At 31.9% G+C, this 25,899-nt stretch overlaps 1 protein-coding gene across 1 annotated transcript; it reads right to left on the bottom strand.

Moving 5' to 3' along the window:
- Nucleotides 1-3,471: 3,471 nt before the first annotated feature.
- LOC116006640 (eukaryotic initiation factor 4A-11) lies at nt 3,472-6,650 on the bottom strand. The gene is made up of 5 exons (XM_031247087.1): nt 6,490-6,650; nt 5,453-5,522; nt 5,206-5,312; nt 4,552-4,982; nt 3,472-4,406 (listed from the first exon to the last, which is right to left on the bottom strand). Exons 2-5 carry the CDS (start codon nt 5,518-5,520, stop codon nt 3,771-3,773), a joined length of 1,242 nt encoding a protein of 413 aa, XP_031102947.1. The 5' UTR covers nt 5,521-5,522; nt 6,490-6,650; the 3' UTR covers nt 3,472-3,770.
- Nucleotides 6,651-25,899: the final 19,249 nt, after the last annotated feature.

Here is a 25,899-nt window from a genome sequence, read left to right on the forward strand (position 1 = left end):
AACGGCTGATAGCTGGTTGGTTTAGCTAGTAGTTGATAGCTGATTGCGTTAACTAGTTTGACCAGCTAGTTGTATTAGCTGGTTATAAAAAACTGTTTGGTAAATTAGCTGTTTACTAGTAGCTGATTGAATGTAAAATGACATTTAAGGGTATGAGTGTATTGTATTATTTCAACCTTTAAATATAACAAGAAGATAAACTCTTATTAATAAATAATTATAAAATTAGGGTATCATCTATAATTTTTTTAAGGACATAAGTTAATTATTTTTGTTTATTTAACTCTTATTAAATTATATCCTAAAACAATTTTTATTAAATTATATTCTAAAACAATTTTTATTAATTATTTCAATATTATTATTATTATTATTATGAAAAATGACAAACCTATCACCCGTTGTTGTTATTATTATTATTATTATTATTATTCTTATAAAATAACAAACCCACCACGCATTATAAATAAATTACATTGATTTCAAAGGACAAAATAGTCAATATACTTATTAATCCCAACAAGCTAATAGAAAAAGCTACATCCATTTAGCTTTTCAATTTTCAGCTTATTGGCCCAATAAGCCATTTATCAAACACTTCAAAATAGCTTATTGGTAAGTCAAACAGCTAAACTTGATCAAATAAGCTAAAATTTGGCTGATAAGCCAATAACCAAACATATATAAATGTTTCTCATTATGTGAAAATTTCATCAAGTTTCATTATAGTGTACTAAGTAAATTTTAGATATTTTAAATTAGAAGTAAATATTAGATACTGTAGGGCTAAAAAGTTGAATAAAAGGGGGACTTTGACTACACCTTCTAGCACGGGCATCTCTCCCCGGCATATCATTTCATTCATGTCAATTTCACGTGACATTATTATTGGAAAATCTCATGGCAATTAACATAAAATCATATATATATATATATAGAGAGTTAATTTCATTTTTGGTCCTAGATTTATAGGTGACATTCCACTTTTAGTCCTTTTTTTAAAAAACATCCACTTTTGGTCCTAGTATTATTGTGGCATGACCATTTTTGGTCCTTCATCAAGAAAATCATTGAAATGCCGTTAAATACAATGACATTTTGATCCTTTTTATACAAAGTAGGTTGACCCGCTATATTTTTTATGTTTATTTTTTGAAACAAAATCAAAATTGAAGACTGGAATGCTCTTGTTTTAGACGAAATTTAAACTGTTTTCTTGACGAATGACCAAAAATGGTCATGCCACAATAATACTAGGACCAAAAGTGGATGGTTTTTTAAAAAAGGACTAAAAGTGGAATGCCACCTATAAATCTATGACCAAAAATGGAATTAACTCATATATATATATATATATAGAAAAGAAAAGTCAAATAAACCCCTAACTAGTAATGCATATATAATTATGACATCCAACTAAAAATTTATTGGCTAAAAATACTATTTAAAAAAAAAAAGGATAAAAGCATGCTTTTAATTATTTTGAGTATTTAATTGAAACTTTTTAAAGTTTGAAAAGTTAATTGTTGTTTCATTATTAGTTGGATGACGCATTTAACCATTTTTTCTAAATATATAAGAACTTTAAAAGTCAAATGTAATTAACAAGTGTAAAACTTTGGCTTGCAACTATCATCATCGTTGATTCGTTGTTGTTGTTATCCCACCAAGTGTTACGAACTATTTAGTTGAATTGTAATACCTAGATTAAGGTTAAGGATAATTAAATGCCTCGATAAATAGAAGTCACGGCAAGACAAAAAAAAAAACCTAGACTCTTTCAATAAGATATGAATAATGCTAGGCTCTCTATCTAATAGTGCAAGTTGTCTCGCTTAGCTTGTTGTCCATCTAGAAATATTAAAGAAAAATATTAGTTGAGGTATTGACAAAAAAAATTCTCACTTAACACATCAACCGTTGAAAGAAAAATGTATAACTAATTACTATTTGATGCTTTGATTTTGACATTTAATGCACCTTGTAGTACAATTAAATAATATTAAATGTCACAAATCTAAATCTAAATATTATAACAGTTAGGAATTTATGACTATGCTCATTCCCCTTTACACAACCAACAAGGAAGCACATCTGGTGAACCTTACGACCACTTTCTTACTTTTCAAATATTTCTTCTAAGTGCTAAACTTCTTGAGCAGCTAACCTTTGAATAATGACAAAATCATCACTTTCTTTTTGTATGTCTAAAGTATTACAAAGTGGCAAAGTGGCAAAGTGCTGAATTTACATATTTTATGTCACACTTTAGTTCATTTTTAAGGCTGTTCTTTGTATTAGTTTAAATTGGATTGGCTTATTCCATTGCTTAACTATTAAGCCATATATACTTAGTGCTCCATTTACAACAAAGATAATAGGGAGATAAATGCAGAAAGTAAAGTAAGTCTCAACGTTGTTGACAACTGCAACATGAATGTTTGATTTTTATAAAAATATGATATGAAATTAGATCACTTGGATACATCAATATAACTTCGACATGGATGTTTGATTACGATAAAAATATGATTTAGAATCGATTCCTTGCAAACACCAATATAATAAACTCTAGAGGTTTATTAAATCTAAATTTGTATGAACTTTTAAAAAAAATTAAAGACTTTAAAAGTCTGGTAGTATTTGATATGAATTTTTACTAACTCCTAAAAGTTTATTCGTATTGAGAAGGCAGCCAAACTAGTCGCCGTGACCAGTTTGTTTACCTTCTCCTTCACCGGAGCCTTCTCAGGCGATTTTTGGACTTCAATGCTTCAAAATAATGTGTTTATAAATTTAATTGCAATTTTTGAAAGTTTAAAGGTCTAATTGACCATTTTTGCCATATTTAAATAAACAAATTCAAGATTCAATTACCTATACATGAACATCTATTATATAATCTTAGATATACAAAATTTTACATATTGTAGTACTTATTTAAAAATAAAAGTCAATAAAAATCTATGAATATTTTTGATATATAGACTTACACTCACAAAGTTTACAAAAGTATAGAGAAATCTTAAAATCAAATCCTAAAATCACTTATTCAGTTCAAAGAAATCCTAAAATCTCTTATTCATTGAACCACATCTCGAGATCTCTCTCTTTTGTAAAGCCTTAGAAGTTAGAAGTATAGGATAGTGAGGCCATCAAGACTGCTGTATATAATCTTTATAGACCTCTTTACCTTGAAGATACACAATTACTTTTTTACTTCAATCTATATACAGATATAAACCCATATACTTGAGGGTTGTAGTTGATTACAATTACAAGGAGAGTACTTATGAGCTTTGGTATGAAGAACAAAATTGGGGCAGAAAAGTACTCTCAGCAGGGTTAAAGGGAGAAAAAAAAAACAGAATAAAGCCATATAAAACATCCTTAAAATCACAGAATTTTGATGAAACTACTAGTTAAACAAGAGCACAAGAAAAACACAAATGCAAAACAAGACAAGACACAAGTAAAAAACCAATGAAGTCATTAATTTAAACAACATTCAGTACTGCAGTTGTTTTGGACAATTTAAGAAAAGCACAAAGACAAAAACCAACAAAATTTGCAATAGCAGATTCAAACTCTATGACCAAACTGGGAAAACTGCAATTCCCCAATTTCGCAAGTTCCAGGACCAACCTACCATCGTCTTCCCAATTGCAAGTTCACTACACATCCAAATTACCTACCGAAATAAGATATTGTGAATTAATTCATGTAAGGAGGAACCCCATTCACCTTTTTCTCTCGAGCAAAAACCCACATTACAGGAGATCTGCAACATTAGCCGGCAGCTCCTCAACTACAACATTATAAAACTTCTGTATGTCAAAAAGCATTCTGTCGTCATCCTTTGTAACGAAGTTGATCGCGACACCCTTCCTCCCGAATCGTCCACTACGCCCGATACGGTGGAGGTAGTTCTCCGGCTGAGTCGGTAGGTCATAGTTGATAACAAGGGACACTTGTTGAACATCGATACCACGGGCCAAGAGATCAGTGGTGATTAGAACTCTGGAAGACCCAGAACGGAACTCCCGCATGATGATGTCCCTGGTGTTCTGGTCCATGTCTCCGTGAGTCGCCGAAACAGTGTGATCACGGCCGCGCATCTTGTCAGTGAGCCAATCGACCTTACGCCTGGTGTTTACGAAGATGACACTCTGGGTAATGGCTAGCGTCTCGTAAAGATCACAAAGCGTTTCGAGCTTCCATTCCTCTTTCTCAACATTCACATAGAACTGCTTGATACCTTCCAAGGTAAGCTCATCACGCTTCACGAGAATCCTAACGGGTTTGTTCATGAATTTCCTAGTGATTTCAAGTGCCTCTGGTGGCATTGTGGCAGAGAAAACACCAACTTGGATCTTTGGTGGTAGCAATTGGAAAATGTCATAGATCTGAAGAAGTAGAAATTACGAGTTAAGTCACAACTCACAAAGGTAGCAACCAAGGGATATATATATATATATATATATATATATATATAGCATTAGGAAAATAAAATCACCGAACAATGATAAACATATAAGGGAAAAGGAAAACCTGATCTTTAAAACCTCTCGACAGCATTTCATCAGCTTCATCCAACACAAACATCTTGATGTTGTCGGGGCGAAGGGACTGCCTGCGCAACATGTCAAACACACGCCCCGGAGTTCCAACCACAACATGAACGCCACTCTGGAGAATGCGCTGATCCTCACGAACACTGGTGCCTCCCACACAAGCATGAACCTTGACACCAAGATAGTCACCAAGTGCTCTCATAACCTTCTCGATTTGTTGAGCAAGCTCACGTGTTGGTGCAAGAACCAAAGCCTGGCATTCAACTAAGCTGTAATCGAGCTGTTGGAGAATTCCAGAGCAGAAAGTTGCAGTCTTTCCAGTTCCAGATTGAGCTTGTTGAATAACATCAAGCCCCTTGCAGAAAGGCACAATACCACGTTGCTGAATTGCAGAGGGCTTCTCAAAACCTTAGATACCAAAATCCCATTTTAAACTTAGAGAGGAGCAAAGAAACAAAACATTGGAATTTATTGATGAAAAAAAATCTTATATGGTATGATATATTGTGGATAAAAGTCACTAGTCACTGAATGTATCATGGAAATGATATAAAAGAACGTAGTTTTTCAAGTTAGAAAATTTGGTAAACCTACATACAGTAGATATCAGAAATGAAATCGAAAACATTACCATAAGCATAAATGCCCCTGAGAAGGTTTTCTTGCAAACCCATTGAATCAAAGCTGTCATATACCTCATCATAAGATGTAAAGAACTCCTGTGCATCAGTTTCCAGGCTGCACCCAATAATTCAGCAACTCACAATTCATTATAAGACCAAGTAAAGGTAAGCGGATGCAAATGTTTTGCATAATTTCTATAGCTAAGAATAGTGTCATTTGCAGGCAATAATTTTAACAGGGTTGCTAAAACTCACATCTCATTCATTTTAGCATCAAACTGACGTGCATCAAACTGAGAGCCTTCTGGTGCCATTCCCGCCATGACTGTGGTGAAGAAAACCATAAATGGTAAATGCATGTGCACTATTCAGTAAAAGTGTAAAACGAGAAATAACAGGCCCTTTGAAAGAATGAAGGAAGCACAGCCTAAGACTAAAAGAAGACATAATCCCAATAACAATCAATATCTTCTTTTTTTATGTTAACTCAAATACAAGAAACACAAAGAATGAAACATTTGGATAGCAAGTAACAAAGAATTATGAATTAAACCTTAAGAAAGAATATTAGAGAGATGTAAACTATGCCAGAAGCAGATATAAAATAAATGTAGGTATACAGCACGGTGAGAGTTCAGCCCCCATAAACTGCCAACCTAAAGGGGTAAGGATAAAGATTGCCAAGTCCATGGTTCAATTCCTTCTTGGTTTAAATGCCCTCTCCAAAAATTCTATTGTTTTCAGTCTAAGTTGATGACCAAAACCAAGACCACCCTATCCCTATCCCTCACAATGTGATAAAATTTTCCTCACCTTTTCCCATTATGGAAAAACACTAATACCATCCACACATGTTATAAAACCCATAGTTAACAATATACAATCCACCACCTCACTGGCCTCACGATTCTCCCCGGGTCACTCCAAAAGGAACCGGCAAAACTACAGAATATTACTTGAAACCAAATCAAATATCAAACAGATTGCAAGACCAAAATAAGAAACATAAGCACAGAATGCGATCAAAATTCCAAATCGAGAAATTGCTCCAAACAGATCTTCCATCCAACATAACACAAACCAAATCCAACAACCTCATGGCAACACCACAGGCCAATCAAACTCAAGCATAGGAAAACAGAGATAAAAGTCATAAAACCATAAAGATACAAACTTTTGTACATCTACATACAATCTTCAAAGACCCAAAATTTTACACAAACAACTACAAGTACTAAACGTTTGTACACAGAAAACAAAACATTTACATATAGAGAGAACGAGGAATTTACTTGATTTCAGTGAAGATGGAATTAGGATCTAGAGATTTAGGGAAGCAGAGATTAAGAGCTAGGGTTTTCTTGCAGCTGGGTCTCAGAAACTCCTCGGATCTACGCCGCGGAGTTTGCACAAAGTGAGAGAAGAGAGAGAGAGAGAGGGAGAGAGACTGAGAGAGATAATAATATGTCTTTAGGGTTTCGGATTGGTCCAATGATGCGCCAGTGCTCCTGTCGTTTTATGTTGGAAGTACTATTCTGCCCTTCGGTTTCAAGTGTCCACTGCAGCAGTACGGCGCCGTTTGAAGGATCGTAACACCTAATAAATTCTGTCGCTTGGTTCTATAGAGTTGAATAAGTTGATGTTGGGCTGGACTCTGGACTCTGGACTCTAGAGGGCCTATTTTCGTATTAAAATAATTTGAGGTTTAAACAAATAAAAGTTCAATTAAAAAATATGTAAAGAAAAACAGCTTGGTTGATGCGAGTGGCCGTGAACTATTGTCCTTTAAGAAAAATTAAGAGTTCAAACCTCTTTTGTATGAAAAAAATCAATATGGTCAACACTTTACCTCTTAATTGGGCCAGTTCGTGCAAATGAAAATTAGTCTAATTATGATACGGGCTTAAAAATACATCCTACCGTTAGGACCTGCTCATGACACATCATGATCTAACCCAAAAAAAATCTAGGAAAAAACCATCAAATTATAAGCAAAAGAGTAATTAGTTCAATTAATTATAAAAAAATTCTAATATACTCTCAAGCTCATAGAAAAAGTGCAATTGAATTTTTAATAGGTCACCATTAAGTTACCGATTAAAATTTAATGAAGTGCTTCAAATATAATAATTCAAAGTTATACAACATAACCAAATAAATATTACCTTCCAAAGCTTACATTATTTAGTTCATGCTATCTTACTTTCTCAATGGAATATAATATTTTCAAAATAATGCAGCATATTCTTCACATAGGATTTTGAAAAGGATACAATTTCCTCGCAATTCTTAGGTTATCTAAGATGGCCTTAAATATCTACAGATTTTGTCATTTTAATTCTTTTTTTAAGAAGAAGAAAGTCATTTTAATTCTAATTATTATAAAATATATATTTTATGTTACCTTATTATACGTATCATATTTAATTGTTTTTGTAATTATATATTTTATTTTATTTTATTACGTCATGTTAGCTTATAAAATAATTTTATTTCTCAAGTTCAAGCTTTTAGTTAATTATTTTTAAATCATGTAATTATACATGATACCATTATCTTACTTATTTATTTTAATTTTAAAGTTTATTAAAATACATGAAAATATGTTAAGTGTATTAAAGTAGAAAAATATATATAACATAAAAGATAACTTCTAAACCAAACAATTTATATTATATACCTCAAATTTAACCAAACACATGAATCTGCCAATAATATAATAAATATCTAAAATCTAAATAAATCTAATATTTTAATATAAAGTACTAATATTGGAAACATACTTTTGTGTATCGTGCATAGAAAATAATAGTAATAATATAAATGGTGGTAGTGGTGGTGGTGGTGTGGTGGTGATACATAGTGGTGGTGGTGGTACATAGTGGTGGTGGTGGTGACAGTGGTAGTGGTGGTTGTGTGGTTCTGTGGTGTTATTTGTTATATACTCCGTAATAATAATAATAATAATAGTAATAATAATAATAATAATAAGTGGTGGTGGCAATGGCAGTATGTGGAATTGTAGATGAAGAAGGTCGCAGCAAGTATGTGGATCCTGAAAAATGACTTAAGGGTGTGTTTGGTAACCTGTAAAATGACTTCTGGAAAATGTTTTCCAAGTTTTCGGTGTTTGGCAACGTCTGGAAAATGTGGTCAACGGAAAATGTTTTCCGTTGACTAAGGAAAATCAGTTCATTTTTCCGGGAATGACTTCCATAAGTCATTTTACGGAATCGCCAGAATAGCTATTTCGCATGTTTTCGACCAAAACCAAGCCATATCACCCATGACCATGGACTAAGGAGGTGAGGAAACTGCCGAAAACCTTTGTTACATTTTTTTAAAATTTTTTTTTATAAATTCTATTTTTTATTAAATACCATTATTTTAATAAGTATTATAATTTTTTATATTTTAAATAAAACAATTACAATGTTTAATTATACAATTTTATCCATTTTCCAGAAAATGAACCAAACACACAAAAATAGTTTTCCATAATACATCCAAACACTGTAAATGAAACTGTTTTCCGGAAAATGACTCATTTTCTAGAAAATATTTTCCAGAAGTCATTTTCCTGCTTTCCAAACAGACTCTAAAACAAAGCAGTTTTCCTTTGACCAAAAGTTGTTTTCCTTTGACTTTAGTCTTCCAACCTTTGTCAAACATTAGAAACATGAAAAATAATTTCTAAGTTTGACTATAAATCATTTTCTAGGGTTTCAAACACACATTTAATTACAAATGTAAAAATAAATATTGTTCGAGTGGAAAGAGTGAATTAACTTTTAAAATCCAATTTTCATTCAGAATGTTCAATATTGATATCTCTCGTTTTGATGCGGTTGTTATGCCATGGACCCATGTCCACCTTGCAAGGTGGACTCCTATCCATATTCACAATTTTAAAATTTTATGTTCACAATTTTAGAATTCAATACTCACAATTACAGAATTATATATTCACAATGTCATAACTCTATATTCACAATTTTTAAACTCTATATTCACTCCATAGCATAATTTGCGATTTTGATGACTGTTGGGTTGTTGGTTGAGATTGATTGGATATTTGGGCCTTTATTCATTATATTATAAACCATTGTCCATTTTGTAAGTAGGACTACTGACATAAGATACATTTTTATTATACCACAATATATTTTAATACAGTAAAAATTTATTTTTTAAAAATACATTATTTAATATACTATCAAATAATTTGCTTTCAGTACATAATTAAAAATGTACATTTGTTAGTGTCCACAATATAATTTGCCTTGGGCCTTACATTCATCTTAACTAATTGGGCCTTACATCCATCTTGACTAATTAGGCCTTCTCGTGAATTTTTAGCCCAACTTGTGTGATGTGTTATTGGGCTGAGGCTAAGGAAACTAAGGAACCTTATTGTGCTGTAGTTTCAGCATCTTTTCAAAGCATCAAGTGTGTTACGATGTTCAATTGTCCTAAATTGACATTTTAGTAATGAGTTTTAAATGTAGCTACGTAAGATAATGATGTAATTAACATTTACATATTATTATTATCAACATAAAAGTATACTAGTCATTTAGGTGTTTTCTTCGGGGTTCATTCATTATTGTGGATGAAGATTATATAAAATAGGTAAAAATTTAGACATTTTAAATATGATGTAGTCTAAAGATATCATGAGGCCGTTTCTTACTTCAATTTGTTGGGTTATCAGATGCCTCCACTAGGACTCGAACCCACTCTCTTCCACATGGGAGTGTACACCGGGTGCCGCTTGACCACAAAGTCTTTGGCATCAATTGATGAATTTGAATGCAAAGAATCTTTACATTGAAAAAAATAAAGACAATATAGGCATATAGCTAATGAAATTATTTCTCATATTTAATTTATTGATAATGAATAATTTTTTAAATAAAGACATAGTAGGCACATAATTCTAAATTAATGTATATGCGTTATTTTTTGTGGTAGCTACTAATTTATTTTTAATTTAATAAGAGTAAAATAGAGTGAGGAACTTAATTATGCTAACTTCGATTGGGATGAGATTCGAACCTAAGACATTTTTTATTAAAATCAATGAGTAAGTTAATAATTAAAGACTGAGGAAGTTAATAATTAAAGATAAATTAAGAAATCTCAAGAAAAAATAAAATTTAAACAATATGAACCATTCATTTAATTTAATATTTTGACCGTCATGTTTCTACCTTAATTATAGATCTAACTTTTTTTTGTCATTATTCTCATAATGACCCAATAATTCAAAGTAAAATATGTGTAATTGATCAGAAAAATGTAATTGCAACAAAATTAACTGCAAGTCTACAACTCACATATCAGAAGATAATGGAAATCTAATAGACAAAACCTCGTCGTATTAGGCACACTAGGTTGCTCATTTTATTTGCAACAAAAGCCATAGTAACGTCTTCTAGTTCTTGCCTCTTTTAGTCCGTGATTTTTTTGGTCACTCTTTTTCTAGTACTCATATCTTTTGAGTTTTCTTTTCACAACTCTTCTATTTTATCCATAATACTATAAAAAATATCGGGAAATGAATTTTTTTTTTTTAAATAGAACTCAAGAGATAACAACTTATAGAAAAGAACAAATAAGAATATTAACATTTATGAGCAATAAAATTAATAAATTTTTTACCAAACTTAAAATAGCATTCACATTTCCACAATATCAGAGTTACTAGATACTAATTACTAAGAAAGGACTTCGTTAACATGCTTACTTGAACTAGTTCGAAGTCTGGTGCAATTAAAGAAGTTGAAATACACATATTAAAGAACATAGGGTAACAACCGGTGCCAGTTTTTAGATTTTTGTGGCCTCGTTCTTGTAAATAAATGACGCCCTATCAAAAGGGTAATCTTAAAACCAATACCATAATGTTGTGCAACAAGAACAATTCGAACCTCTGATCTCAAGTATGAAATACAATAAACTAGCATTTTTATCATTTTTCCATTTTGAATCTTTTAATATTAATTACAGACTTTTTACTTTTTAATGTCTTAACTAGCTAGGTAAAAATTAAATATTGGGTCATCTAAAATTTGAGGCCATGTGCTGTAGCCCAGCTTGCACAACCCAAAATCCGGCCTTGGAACAACATGCACTGCACAATAACACATCAAGTTTGGTAACCCAATTCGGAGTAACCATTCCTACATTGAAGGGTGGGGTGGGGGGTGGGGGGGGGCATAATATTGTCAGCCCAACTCTTCATTCAATAACCAACAATACGTTTAATTACCAAACAGGTTGGTTAAGAAGCGAACACTTCAAGATGCATCTGCTAATCATCAGCCTCTGAACTACGTCGAAGCTTGTTGAGAGTTAGTGCAAGATTTCCTAATCTTCACAAGTCAAGACTCCTCCTCAATTGCTACTCTCTCGAGTTGCTATTGTGATTTTCAGCCCTTGTTTATCAATCATCAATCAACTTGAATTGAATTGGATTCATCAAGTTGCTCTGGTTAATCTTCTGGATAATCCCTTTGAAGGAGTAATATAATTATATTCAGAATTCTTTCTTGGAGATCATCAACGGGATTGATATGAATGAGGATGAAGAATATTTATAAGTAATCCATCTGGTTTTCTCTCTAACTGAATAACTGTCTTGATCTTCATCCTAAACTTGGTCTTCAATCTGGATCACTGTTGATCTTTGGATCTTGCGACTTTCCATGTTGAACTTTATCCGATCTCTTGTAGTACACACTCAATCTAAAGATATACAAGGTTTTAATTGTATTAAGTTCTGAACTAAATGCATTGTTTGTTCCATATAAACAAAAACAACTTAACGGAGGAAAATGATTTTATATAAGTAATCGATTTTCTCAAAATATTTCTTTTATCAACACACATAATCACAATTCGAATTCAAATCGTCAAACCTTAGAGCTTTTAGTTGCATGAGCAGTTCGCTTACCAACTATTTCAATTTATTTGTTTAATTTATAAAATCAGTGCGTTTACCGTGATATGTTTTGATTGTTTGAGAATTAAATTGAAAATTTATCTAATTTAATTAACAATTAATTGTCATTAAATTTTTATAATTTAGTGTTATAAATGTGAGATTCTTTGTAAAAGTTCTGAAGAAATGGTCTAGAATATAGTTGCATTTGCCGCCCATGTCAGGTGCCCATTGCATGCCGCCGAAAGCGAACAAATATTAAAATTGAAAATCCCTCAAAGGAAATCTCTACAGTCAGAAATTCATTTTTTTATTACAATAAATGATAAATTTTTAAATAATAATAATAAATAAATAAATAAAGCCAAAATCTTTGCGCCTTTATGATTGAACGTTGGGATTATTACAAAGCATTTTTTAATCAGTCTAATTGAGAGGATATATATTTATTTATTTATTCAACTACTTATTATATTATATAAATCCTTTTAATAATTAGATTATCATAAAATACATAAAATAAAATAAACTATTTTATTGTATTGACATGAAAACTGAAAAACATTATCTTCTAGTTTATATACCTGATAACATTTCCCACAACCTTTGCCACTCTGATATAGAGCTTGATTTCCTGCTGCTATTAAGGAGTTGTATGGAGGATTGCCTACATTTCCAAATGCACAAGCTCCACCATCTAGAAGATGTAATTTAAAGAGATTAAGATGTAATATAATGTAGTCATACACACAATGATACATTGATACTAAAGCAACATATATAATAATTTAATATAATATTATTGTAATAAATAAATAAATTTATCAGTTCCATGTCCATTGGGTGAACCATACCATGTTGCAGTAGCAGGTGCAAATCCAGCTAAAGTTGCATTATTAAAGAGATTTCTCCCAGAGCAAATGTTAAAGAAAATGAAGAACATAACAAAAATTATGCAATGGGAAGAAGCCATGATTAGTTTTACTACGTTGTTGTTGTAAAAAAAAAATATTTTGTTGGGGAAAATGGGCTTTGGTAGTGCTGTTTTTATACTAAAAAAATTCCTACTACTTACCATATAATAATAATCATATATACATAACGTTGTATGGAGTAATTCCTAGTACGTACTTACCATAACTTGACAATTCTAACAAAAAATATTTGAAATTTTTATACTTATTAAATTAATTGCTATATATATATGTTATTATGTATTTATTATGATATTAATAGTTACGTTACATTTATATTATTATCATTTTATTAAATTTGAATAATTTTATTTAATATCAAAATTAATTTTGAATCAAATTCTTATAACCGTAAATTATTTCTAATTAGTTTTGAAGTTTCCTTATATATTTTAAAAAAAAACTAAGGCTATGTTTGGCAAACCTAGCTGAAAAGGTAGCTGAAAGCTGAAAAGTGGCTGAAAATTGAAAAGCTATAAGCTCGAAGCTGGAATCTAAAGATTTGTTAAGCTAGCTGTTATGCTTAAAACTGTTTGGTGAAATTAGATTTTGATAAGCTGATAAATGTAAAAAGACTAAAAAGGGCATCTTCACACAATTTAAATAATTTAAATTTAAATAGGTTTGTTTAATATTAAAATATAAAATAATGAACTCAATATATTTTAATAAAATATAAAGTAAGAACATATATTTGAAAATATATAAAGTAAAACAAAATGTTTATAATTCATAAGATTAGTTTATAAAAAAATTAATGTTCAAACACAAACGTCAAATTGAAATTATAACCAAACATATTGAAGAGAAAATAGCAAAAGGATTTTAATTGGGGGAATACATGATGTCATTTATTTAAAATAATAAGGATAAAGATGGAAAAAAGTTAAAAAGCTAGTAGCTTATTTTGAAAAGCTACCTAAAGTAGCGTTTCAAAATAAGCTCTTATTTTAAGCTACTAGCTTATTTTGAGAACATTACCAAACAGAGCTTATAGCTTATTAGTAGCTTAAAATAAGCTATAAGCTCCTAAATAAGCTCTGCCAAACAGAGTCTAAATATTACTATATTAGTATTTATTAATGAAAATATATAAGTTATTGAAAAGTATTTTTTTCACAAAATATATAACTGCATATCCATTATCCACTCGTGAAACGCAAAGCATTACGTAGTGCTAAAAGAAATAGCCACAGCAATCCCACCCAATAGAGGTGTCTACAATCTAGCGAGGATATTAATCATTATACATGTACGACGGTGGAAACCCCGGGCTACACCAAAAAAAAAAAAAAAAAAAAAAAAAAAAAAAAAAAAAAAAAANAAAAAAAAAAAGAAGAAGAAAGAAAGAAATGACCACTTTCTGAAAAGAAAAATTGCATTATTGTTTCATATATATTATAAAAATTACATTATTGTTGTAGTTTTCATATTCATTTAAAAAGAACTACACCATGCATATAATGTACTGAATCTAGCTAGCTAGTTCATTACTAAGAAAGCAAAAGTGAGAAATTTAATTTAAATAAAGGAAAGATGATGAAGAAAAGCAAGAGGCTAAGCATCAACTTCTTATACTCCCAAACAAAGATTATAATTCACAACACAAAAAGTAATTGATTTAATTCGACAGTACATATTATATTATATTATATAGGAATAAGGGCCAAATTGGCCACTGAACGTAACGCGAAAGTGCAATCAGGCCACCCAACCTAAAAAACGTTCAATTACATCACTCAACAGCTCAAAATCGTTCAATTTCACCAGATGGCCGGTTTCCAACCCTTGTTTCCGGTTAATTGCTTACCTGGCCGTTTACGTGGCAATTTTTTACTTATGTCATTTATTTCCCCTTGTCTAAACATTCCACCGTGTCAGCAATTGGGCGACCACTTGCGAATGCAAAGCCCTAATTTGAAATNTGCGAATGCAAAGCCCTAATTTGAAATCCCCAATTCTGAAGTGCGAATGTAAACAAAATCCAAATTGAAAGAACCCCCCAAGCCGTAAATTGGAATCCCATTGCAAATAAGATTTTCACTTCACGTGTTCAAGTGCGACTGCATTTTGGCCGACCGCAGAGTTGTTGGTTCAAGTGCAAGCAGAAACCCACCGTGAGTTGTTGGTTCGTCACAGAGTTTTCACTTCGCATTTTGGCCGACCGCAGTTCAGGTAAGATTTTCTAACTTATTTTATAGTTGGGTCTAGGTTTATTGTTTGTTTATGAGGAAAAGCATGACACTTTTGTTGCTTGTAAACTGAAATGGAGACATATATGGTGTGCTTAGTTATGTGGTCCATAGTTGTCTTTTTCTGAGTCTTTTTCTGAGCATTGTTGTACAGAAAGGGAAAAAATATTGATGTCGTTTTGGTTTGCATTGTTTAATGGAACATTGTTGTGGTATGTGGTCCCTAACCCTAATAATAAAGTTGAGAAACTGCCAAGTTGTTTAATGGAATTGTGAGTCATACTTGTGGTCCCTAAACCCTAACAATAAAGTAGATTCCTTAAATTTACTGTTATATGTACTGTTGTGTTCTATTTACTATTGTGCAAATCTGAAATAATTGTTTGGTGTTAGGTTTTATTGTTTAATTCATTTTGGTAATTAAAATGCTGAGAATGGATTGTTTGTTGTTAGGTTTCCTAATTAAAATGCTGAGAATGGATTGTTTGTTGTTAGGTTTCCTAGTGATGGAAAGTGTAGAACTAGTAATACACCATGGGGGGAATTTTGTGAAAGACTCAGAACTTAAGTACATTAATGGGGAGGTGTGGGAAGTTGATATAGACCCGGATTTGCTTTCATACCCACATTTAGTGAAATTCATAAAGGAAGGTCAGTATGGAAAAATTCAAACACTGTATTACAAAGCACTCCATGAGACATTGGACAGAGTAAGAGTTTTGTGGGATGATGCAAGTGTTCTAGACCTCACTCAACTAGCCATAAGATTTGGGTCATGTGATATATACGTGGACCATGGAATAGATGATGCTGAATTAATTCCATTAGCTTTGTTAACTGGGTATGATGGGAATGCTGAGGGTAATGAGGCAGATTATGATGAAGGTGAAGAAGGGAATGCTAAGGGTAATGAGGGTAATGGAGGTAATGAGGGTGAGGGTAATGTAGGTGATGAAGACAATGAAGAGAGTGATGAAGGGAGTGATAAAGGGAGTGATGAAGCAAGTGATGAAGGTGATGAAGGGAGTGATGAAGGGAGTGATAAAGGGAGTGATGAAGCAAGTGATGAAGGTGATGAAGGGAATGAAGGTGATGAAGACAGTGATAATTCTGAATTTGAATATAGTGGATATTCTGATTTTGAGAATGATATTGGAGGAGTTACCCAAGAGGATGATGCACACATTAATGTAGATGTGCAGTATGAAGGGGAAAATGAGGGCACTGTTAAGGGAAAGGGGAAGGAGGTTAAGGGCAAGTTTAAGACCACCAAGGCTAAGGTTAGTGCAGTAAATGTAGAAGACTGTGAACAGAAAAAAAATGAGGGTGAGACATGCAGTGATGACTACTATTATGACTCAACAGACCCACCAACCCAAGAGTCAGAAGAAGAAGGAGAAGTGACACAAAAACCAACACCTCCAAGCAGGAAATGTAAGCTGCCATCGTATAATCCTGACTGTGATTTCCCTGAGCTGGAAGAGGGGATGTTATTTGAGGATGCAACACAGTTTAAATCAGCTATGATCAAGTATGCAGTTCATTTTAAAAGGGATATATACTTCTACAAAAATGAGAGTATGAGGGTGAGGGTAAAATGTGTTGAGGGGTGTCCATTTCTTTGCCATTGCAGTTGGGAAGAAAGGTATAGGTGCTTCCAGCTGAAAACCTGCATACTTGACCATAGGTGTAATTGTAAATACAAGCTGAAATTAGTAAGTCAAAAATGGTTGGAGCAAAAATATGAGGACATCATTATAAAAGACCCAACAATGCAACACACCAAGCTGAGGGATCATATTCAGACAGATTTGAAGATTAATTTGACAATAAGTATGGTGAGGAGGGCACAAAGAGCAGTTTTACAAAGGGTGAATCTTGGGTATTCAGAACATTTCAAAAGAATTAGAGATTATGCTCAGGAGTGTTTGGACTCCAATCCTGGAAGCACAGTTATTGTTGACACTACAAGGGTAGTTCCAGAAGCGCCTTGTACATTTCAGAGGCTCTATGTATGTTTCCAAGCAATGAAAAGAGGGTTTAGTGATGGGTGTAGACATATAATTGGATTGGATGGAAGTTTTCTCAAAGGGGTTTTGAAAGGTGAGTTGCTTGCTGCTGTTGGGAGGGATGCCAATAACCAAATGTATCCAATTGCTTGGGCAGTTGTGGAGATAGAAAACACAGACTCATGGAGATGGTTTTTACAATTGTTGGTTAAAGACTTGGGAATTACCAACAGTTGGCATTGGACAATTATATCAGACCAACAAAAGGTAATAATTTACAGTTTCTGGTTAATAATTCTAGTTTATTAAGCAGTTTATGTTTCTGTTTAGGGTTTAGGATTCTGAATTAATTCCATTAGCTTTAAGTAGTGTATATTTTACAGTTTCTGGTTAATAATTCCAGTTTCTATGCAGGGTTTAGTGAATGTGATCCAGGAGATGCTTCCTAATGTGGAACATAGGAACTGTGCAAGACACATACATGCAAATTGGAGCAAGAAGCATAGAGGAAAAGTGTTGAAAAAACACTTTTGGATGTGTGCAAATGCAACCACACAAGAGCAGTTTACGGATCAAGTAGAGAAACTAGGATTGAAGGATGCACAAGCAAAAGAGGACCTAGCTAACTACCCTGCAAAGTTTTGGTGCAAAGCCTTTATGAAAACTGATGTGAAGTGTGATTCAGTGGATAACAACATGTGTGAAGCTTTTAATGGCACAATATTGAAGGCAAGGAGCAAACCAATAGTGAAAATGTTGGAAGATATAAGGGTGGCCACAATGACAAGGATTGCAAGATGCAGAAAAAAGGTTGAGAAATGGCCTGGTAACTTTGGACCTAGGATCATGAAAAAGCTTAATGATAACATAGTTGAAGGTATAGGTTGGCATGTTGACTTCAACGGGGATGATGGTTATGAGATCAAGAAGGGTAGACAGCAGTTCAAAGTGAAGCTGCAGGGGAAAACATGCTCATGTAGATCTTGGGACCTCACGGGCATACCTTGTCCACATGCATGTTGTGCCATCTTTGATCTAGGAAAGGATCCTGAAGAATTCATTGATGCATGCTACTCAAAGGAAGTGTACAAAAAGATTTATAGTCACACCATCCAACCACTCAATGGTGAGCTCAGCTGGCCTAGGACAAATTGTGAAGAAATACAAGCACCTTTACCAAGGCCAATGACTGGAAGGCCAAAGAAAAAGAGAACCCGTGAGCCAAATGAACCCTCGGTTGGAAAAATTTCTAGGCAAGGTAGAGTTATGACATGTTCGATTTGTAAACAAAAGGGACACCAAAAGAAGGTTTGCCCTACCAACGGTTCTGTGGCAAGTGGTGGTGGTTCAGCCTCAACAAGTATGCCTGCTGCTGTCTCTGTTTCTGTTACTGCCTCAACTACTACGCCATCTGCTGCCTCAACTACTATACCTTCTAGGAGAAACAAACACAGGAAAAAATCAGGTGGCTTTGGTGTATACATCAACCAAAATACTGGAGCACAAATATTAAATGTAAGTGAATCATTGTTATTGCATTGATATACTTTTGTGAGTTTATATGGAGCATGAGTAATGTATTAACATTTGTGTATTATGTAGCCTGGAGGAAGAGGCCAACAAGTTCTATCATTTGGAAGGAATGCAAGTGCAAGTGCCAAGAAGAAAAAATAGTGCAGCAACTGTGGATAGTTTTTTTGGGTAGACTGTATTTTGGAATGGAATGGAATGTATTTTGGAATGGAATGTTGGAGTAATTGGTTTCCCTTGACTTTTGGGTAGAATGTATTTTGGTTATTATGCTGTTGTAACTACTGCCTGGGCAGCCACATTACTCATATTTTGTTATTGAATTGCAATGACAATGGTTTATGGTTTATGGTTAACTTATACTTGATGGTTTATCGTTAACTTATAGCTTATGTTTTACATTTTCAGTTTTTGTTTATGGTTTAGGGATGGTCTATGGTTTACATTTACAGTTTTGCTTTATGGTTTAGGGATGGTCTATGGTTTACATTTCCACACTTGGTTTATGGTTTAGGGATGGTAACTTGGATACATTTTGAGTTTTGGTTTATGGTTTAGGGATGGTTTATGTTTCACATTTTTAGACTTGGTTTATGGTTTAGGGATGGTAACTTGAATAAATTTTCAGTTTTGGTTTATGGTTTAGGGATGGTTTATGGTTTACATTTCCAGTTTTGAAATAAATGACCAATATACTTAAACTTAATTCACATGGACAGTAAGTAAACAACAATTCATATTCATTGATCATGAAGTTAATGCATCTACGGAATACAACTCCAAAATTAAACCTAACACAACTCCAACCTAACATTACACCATAACATTTACACATAAAATTGCAACTAGAACTACTAAAACCCCAACACCTACAACTTTAACCACAGTTACACAACTATGATGGTCAAATGCATTCATTTTCTTCGTTGCTTCTTCAATCCTCCCCAACCTCTGCTGGACCACCAAAACTTCATCTCTTAAGCTTTCAACAATCCTTTTGCAATCCATTACATCAATTTTGGTAGATTCATATTGTATACCTCCAAGTCCTTGCATGATATCCTCAACATAAAGGAAAAAACCACACCCATTTCCCTGAAAAAACACAGTAAACCCTAATTCAAAGTAAAAAAAAAAAAATGAAATACCAAAAGTACGAAATCTAACCTTCCAATTTTGACAACCAAAAAATTTTCTTCCACTATCCCGAGCTGTGCATAATGGGGATTTCAACCCACATTTACAGTACAAACATGGCTCATATTGTAGAGTAAAATTGCGATTTGGAATTCTTGGAGAACTTGAAGACGACCTTGAATTGGAAAAATCCATTAGCTTTGTGCCTCACCTGCGCCTAGGGTTCTGCCTCACAGATGCTGAAATGGTTGGAGATGATGAAGGACTCTCGCTCGAAGAACGCTGAAATCTAACTTGAACGCTCGAAGAACTACGAAGAACGCTGAAATGGTGGTCGAAGAGAAGAAATGCGGTGGGGAAATTCTTGCTCTCGCTTGTGGTCGTCAAATGGCTGACACGGTGGAATGGTGAGACAAAAGGGAAATAAATGGAATAAGTATTTAATTGCCATGTAATCGGCCAGGTAAGCAGTTAACCGGAAACAAGGGTAAGAAACCGGCCAGCTGGTGAAATTGAACGATTTTGAGCTGTTGAGTGATGTAATTGAACGTTTTTTAGGTTGGGTGGCCTGATTGCACTTTTGCGTTACGTTCAGTGGCCAATTTGGCCCTTATTCCTATTATATATAATACTAACAAACGGATCAGAATATCTAAATGTCATGATATAAAAAATTATTTAAAATGTGTATCTTAAAGTAAAAAAGGAAAGGGGTAGGAATGTATGGTGTGTCGCAAACTATGCTATTGGATATTTGGATGGGTGATATTATTAATATTATGTTTTATTCCAACGTTGTTGTTGTCAATAATGTTCGTTTTTTTGGTCACATGAAAATTGTTTAATTAGCATAAAGCATGCATACTTTAAGCTGCTTTTATGCACCAATAAATGGCATGAAAGATCTTTGGAGTGGGTTGGAGAGAGAGAAGCTTTGTCGAACGGTGATTGGTTGATGATTTTTTTACAATTTTATATTAACTTTTGTTCAACTTATTTTAATTAAATATGATCCATTATTTTTACTTTGGTATCTTCAATCTGTGCAAAGAGAATTAAAGGGAGACTTCCACTACAATCCCTTTTGTTTTGTGCTCGAAAGAGAATTGCATTCAATTCCTTTCTAATCTGTTATTTTTAATTATAATCTTTAAATATATAAGTTTAAATTTCAAATTTAAGAGATTCTCACAGCTCATGCTCTAGAGACCAATAAAGAAAATAAATTGAGAGATGTATCATAATTTAAAAATATATGATAGTCGCGTCCTATTATGTTCATATTAAGTTTTTAAATTTAATTATTTATTGGTGCTCTCTCAACATTACTACTGAATTGGTTCATAACCGTTCTCTGTTAGATATTAAAGGTGATATTTGAAACTTATAAATTGTCCAATAAATTTAACTGTAAGAAGAAATATTATAAGATGGTAGACTAAATTGGATAAAACCATAAAGGTTAAGACTAAAATGTGACAAAATTATTAGTCGAGAACAAAATTTGAGACACTCACCAAAGTTGAAGATTAAACTTGGTATTGGCTAGATATAACAAGACAACACACATATAAGGGTGGTGAGAAAAATTAAACTAGCAGTCACTACCTGAGGTTATGCATGGTAAGCCGCGCTAAGAAAATCTTATGCAATAGGTTTGACTAATTAAGAAGGTGTTTGGTAAAAATCAAAATTTTAACCATTCAGATACAATAATCATGCTTCATCCGCTCAACTACCCCTTTTGGGATAAGACAACATATATCACACGTTATTCTCTAATTTAGATGGTATATATATGTGTGTGTGTGTGCGCGCGCGTGTATTTGTTTATTTAAAAGTATCGTTTGGTTACAGGAAAGACAATAGTTATTACTCGAAGGTGCGTCTCTGGGTGAAGTCCGCTTTGTGACCCTAGCCACCATGCCGACAAAGGATCACAATGAGGTAAACCAACTTAAGTTGCTCACAACTAACCGACTCAAACCAAGAAGACCAATAAACAACTTCCACAAAAAATCAAATTTAAAACATTGTGGTTACCAAACTAACTATCCGAGCAACTTGGTTGGGGTTACCTTATATAAGAGTATATGTAGAATAACTCAATGGGTTAGCTCAAGTGTCAAACAAGTGAGCTTTCATTGTGGGGAAGAATTTTGGGAGAATCTTGGTTCGATTCTCACAAGTGGGGACCGGATGCACAGAGAAAGACTTGTAGAATAATAAAAGGATTTTGTGAACAAATCTTAATGAAATATATATACACACAAGGACAATTCGTAACTGAATCTATTACCAACAAATTTTAATGATTATGCATAAACTAGTTGTATATACGCACTACGTGCGATTGGATAATTTCCAATGTAACAAAAAAGTAATGTTATTAGAATATAAGAATTTTAATTTTGATGATAAGAAATATTATTATATACTTTGTTGCATAATTTTTAAAAAAATGCATTGATGAACTTGGTATTATGATTCAAAGAGATTATGTTTAGCTTTTAAGAAATGCAATTAGCTTTTCATATAATTTTGTTATTATAATTATATATTTTAATTAATATCTACTATACTAATAAGAGCCAAAGAGAGTTAGGCCTAAAATGGGTAAAAAAAATGGCGGTCAAATTATTTAATCAAATGGATGGCTCAGATGAATTATTTAATCAAATAGATGGTTAAGATAATTCAGATTAATATTATTAATAGAGATTACCTAATTTAACCTTACTTTTATGATTATCCGTTAAGTTTTCCGTTAAATATTCTCTTCTCCGTTAATATTCCGTTAACTTTTAACTTACCCATTAATTTCTATAAGAAAGGTCTTAGGTTCGAACATCATCTCAATCAAATTTGACATAATTGAGTTTCTCACTCTATTTTACTCTTATTAAATTAAAGTGGTTATATTTCTTTAATTATATGTCTACAACACCTTTATTTGAAAAAATTATTCATTATCAAAAAATTAAATTAAATAAGAGAAATAATTTCATTAGATATATTGTCTTTATTTTCGCTCATGCAAATATTCTTTACATTCAAATTTATCAATTGATATTCATTACATTGTCCATTATCTTATTTTTACAATATCTTACAATTAAATATCAAAGTTATAGTACAAAATAATGTTATATATTTATTTACCAAGTATTTTATTAATAGTATGAAAAAATGTAAAATAATTTGAAGCTAATTATATTAACTACTTGGGATTGATTGACAAAGAGAGTACTCAAATAACTCAACAAATTGAAGCGGAATCACTCTATTTTACTCTTATTGAATTAAATAAATTAGTAGTTACACCAAAAAATGATACATATGTATTTCTTTAATACCATTAAAAAATAAAAAAGAATAGTTTGAAACCAATCATATTAACTACTTGGGGGATCTGTTGACAATGAAAGTACTCAAATAACCCATTACTCAGCAAATTGAAGCGAGAAACTACCTTTTAATATATTTGGAATACATAATATTTTAAATTTTCAAATGTTTATTAATTTATTTAATCTTTTTTCTTAAACTAGGGATTTCTTTATCCATAATAACGCATTCAATAATAATGGTTGAACCAAATGAACCCCAAGCAGAACACTTAAAGGAAAGTCTATAGCTCCTATGTCATAATCTCATTGCATGACGTTGTCGTCTATGCTACCAACAATAACTGAATTGCAAATAACACACTACCAACAAAAAAAGAAGAGAACAAATAGTAAAGATGAAGACAATGACAATGTTACTCAAAAGAGAATTAAGAACACTTAGAAAAATTCAAATTAAAAGTAGTATTTATTTAGACTATCATTTTTAGACAAAATATTTTAGTAATAATTATAGTGAATTTTATATATTATCTTGGATTCATATACTTTGAGTTAGATACTTAAATAAAAAAAATTCGACATTCAATTACCCATGTATAAACTTCTCCTATATAATCTTGCATTGATATACTTTCAAATATTTATTTAAATATAAACATTGGACATTAACACATTCGTGCAATGCGCATATAAAACTAGTCAATGAATGAAAATGTTTTGTTGATAATAAGTCAATAATGCATATATTCCACGTACATCAAACAAGATAGAAAAAAAAAAAACTCATTAACCCCCCCCCCCCCCCTCTCTCTATATATATATATATATATATATATATATATATATATATATATTTATTTATTTATTTATTTATTTATTTTACATAGTGAGAGTAGAATTGACCCAAGAAAATATTGAGGGTAAATTTGGTAAGAAATTATAAATGTACAACACAAAGAATCAAAGATAAGTATTTAATGCCACTTATATCACTAAAAATTTTTAATCTCAGTTAATTAAGCACTAATGTTAAATGTCAAAAAGAAAAATGTGAAGAGTAAAATTCAAAAAAAAAAAGGTAAAAGAACAACACAAATCTACTATACTAATAAGAGCCAAAGAGAGTTAGGCCTAAAATGGGTAGAAAAAATGGCGGTCAAATTATTTAATCAAATAGATAGTTCAGATGAATTATTTAATCTAATAGATGGTGTTGAAATTCATCTATTTAAATAAAAAAAAAAAAAGTAACAATTTCATTTTTAATAAAAGTTATGCAGATAAAACCCTTCCACCTGAGAGGTCACAGGTTCAATTCCCAGAGGGAGAGTTCTAGTGCGAACTGGATACTTGCAAAACTAGATATATAATCTAAATTGACAGATTTTTAGATTTTATAGCTGATAATTAATTTATGAATGAAAGTTTAATATACACACTTGTTTTCTGTAACTATATTTTATAATTTTAAAATTTTGCTTCTGTCTGAAAAAAAAAATCTTGAATTTCTTAATTAATTACTACCGAAATCAACATATCACAATCACCATAGTGCTAAACATAATCCTATCCAAACAATAACAATTACAATCATAGATTTGACATTTCATGAATGGGGAGGGGCATTAAGTGGATGCGGTTGGCACACTCATCAAAATTGCAAGATCGGCCAGAAAATTTCACTATATTCATTTTTCTCATATAGAAAGAGAAGGGGATAAATGTGCAGATTAACTTGCGAATTTCGGGTAAACTAAAGATTGGGGGACGCTCATTTTAGATAACGCCGCGAATGACATGAAGGATCTGCTCTAGGTGGCCGCTCATAGTACTCCGAATATCATAATTAAATGGTGCTCTCGTTGGAGAGCTTTTGAAGCGCAAAAAAAAAAAAAAAAAAAAAAGATTTGACATTTCAAATTTTATCTCAATCACATTAATCATAAACAAAAAGCATCCAATCACATACTAACTAGTAAGCTAGTTCATTCCCCGTACGCAATATTTTTATTTATTTATTTGATGATGATAATTAAAAGAGAGAAAGAGAGAATGAATTGAAACTTTTAGAAACTAACATTACGATAGAAAATAAGAATATTATAAAGTTAAATTGGATCAATTTGAATTTACCAAAATTAAGAATTGATTAAAATGAAAACAAAAAAAAACAAAAAAAAAAACAAAAAACAAAAAAAAAAAACAAAAAAAGAAGAAGAAGAAGAAGAAGAAGCTTTGGTACAAATTAAAATTAGAAAAATAGTATTTTTGTCCTTGAATTATAGATTAATAGATGACTAGGTATGTATTTTAATTTTTTAATTATTCGCGTAGATTTTTGCCCTTCACAATATGTTTGGTTAATATAATAGATTTTGAAGAAATATAAAAGTTATTTTATAGCGAATGAAATATGCAAAGAATAGAATAGTAATTCTATTATATTGTGTGATTCGTTAAAGGAAAAGACATAACAAATTGTATTCCTATCAAATGTTTGATGGTTTAAGTAAGAAATATAATATGTATTTAAAAGATATGAATATTGCCAAGTACTTCGTGAT

This window comes from Ipomoea triloba, chromosome 15, assembly GCF_003576645.1.
Source record: "Ipomoea triloba cultivar NCNSP0323 chromosome 15, ASM357664v1".
Classification (NCBI taxonomy): domain Eukaryota; kingdom Viridiplantae; phylum Streptophyta; class Magnoliopsida; order Solanales; family Convolvulaceae; genus Ipomoea; species Ipomoea triloba.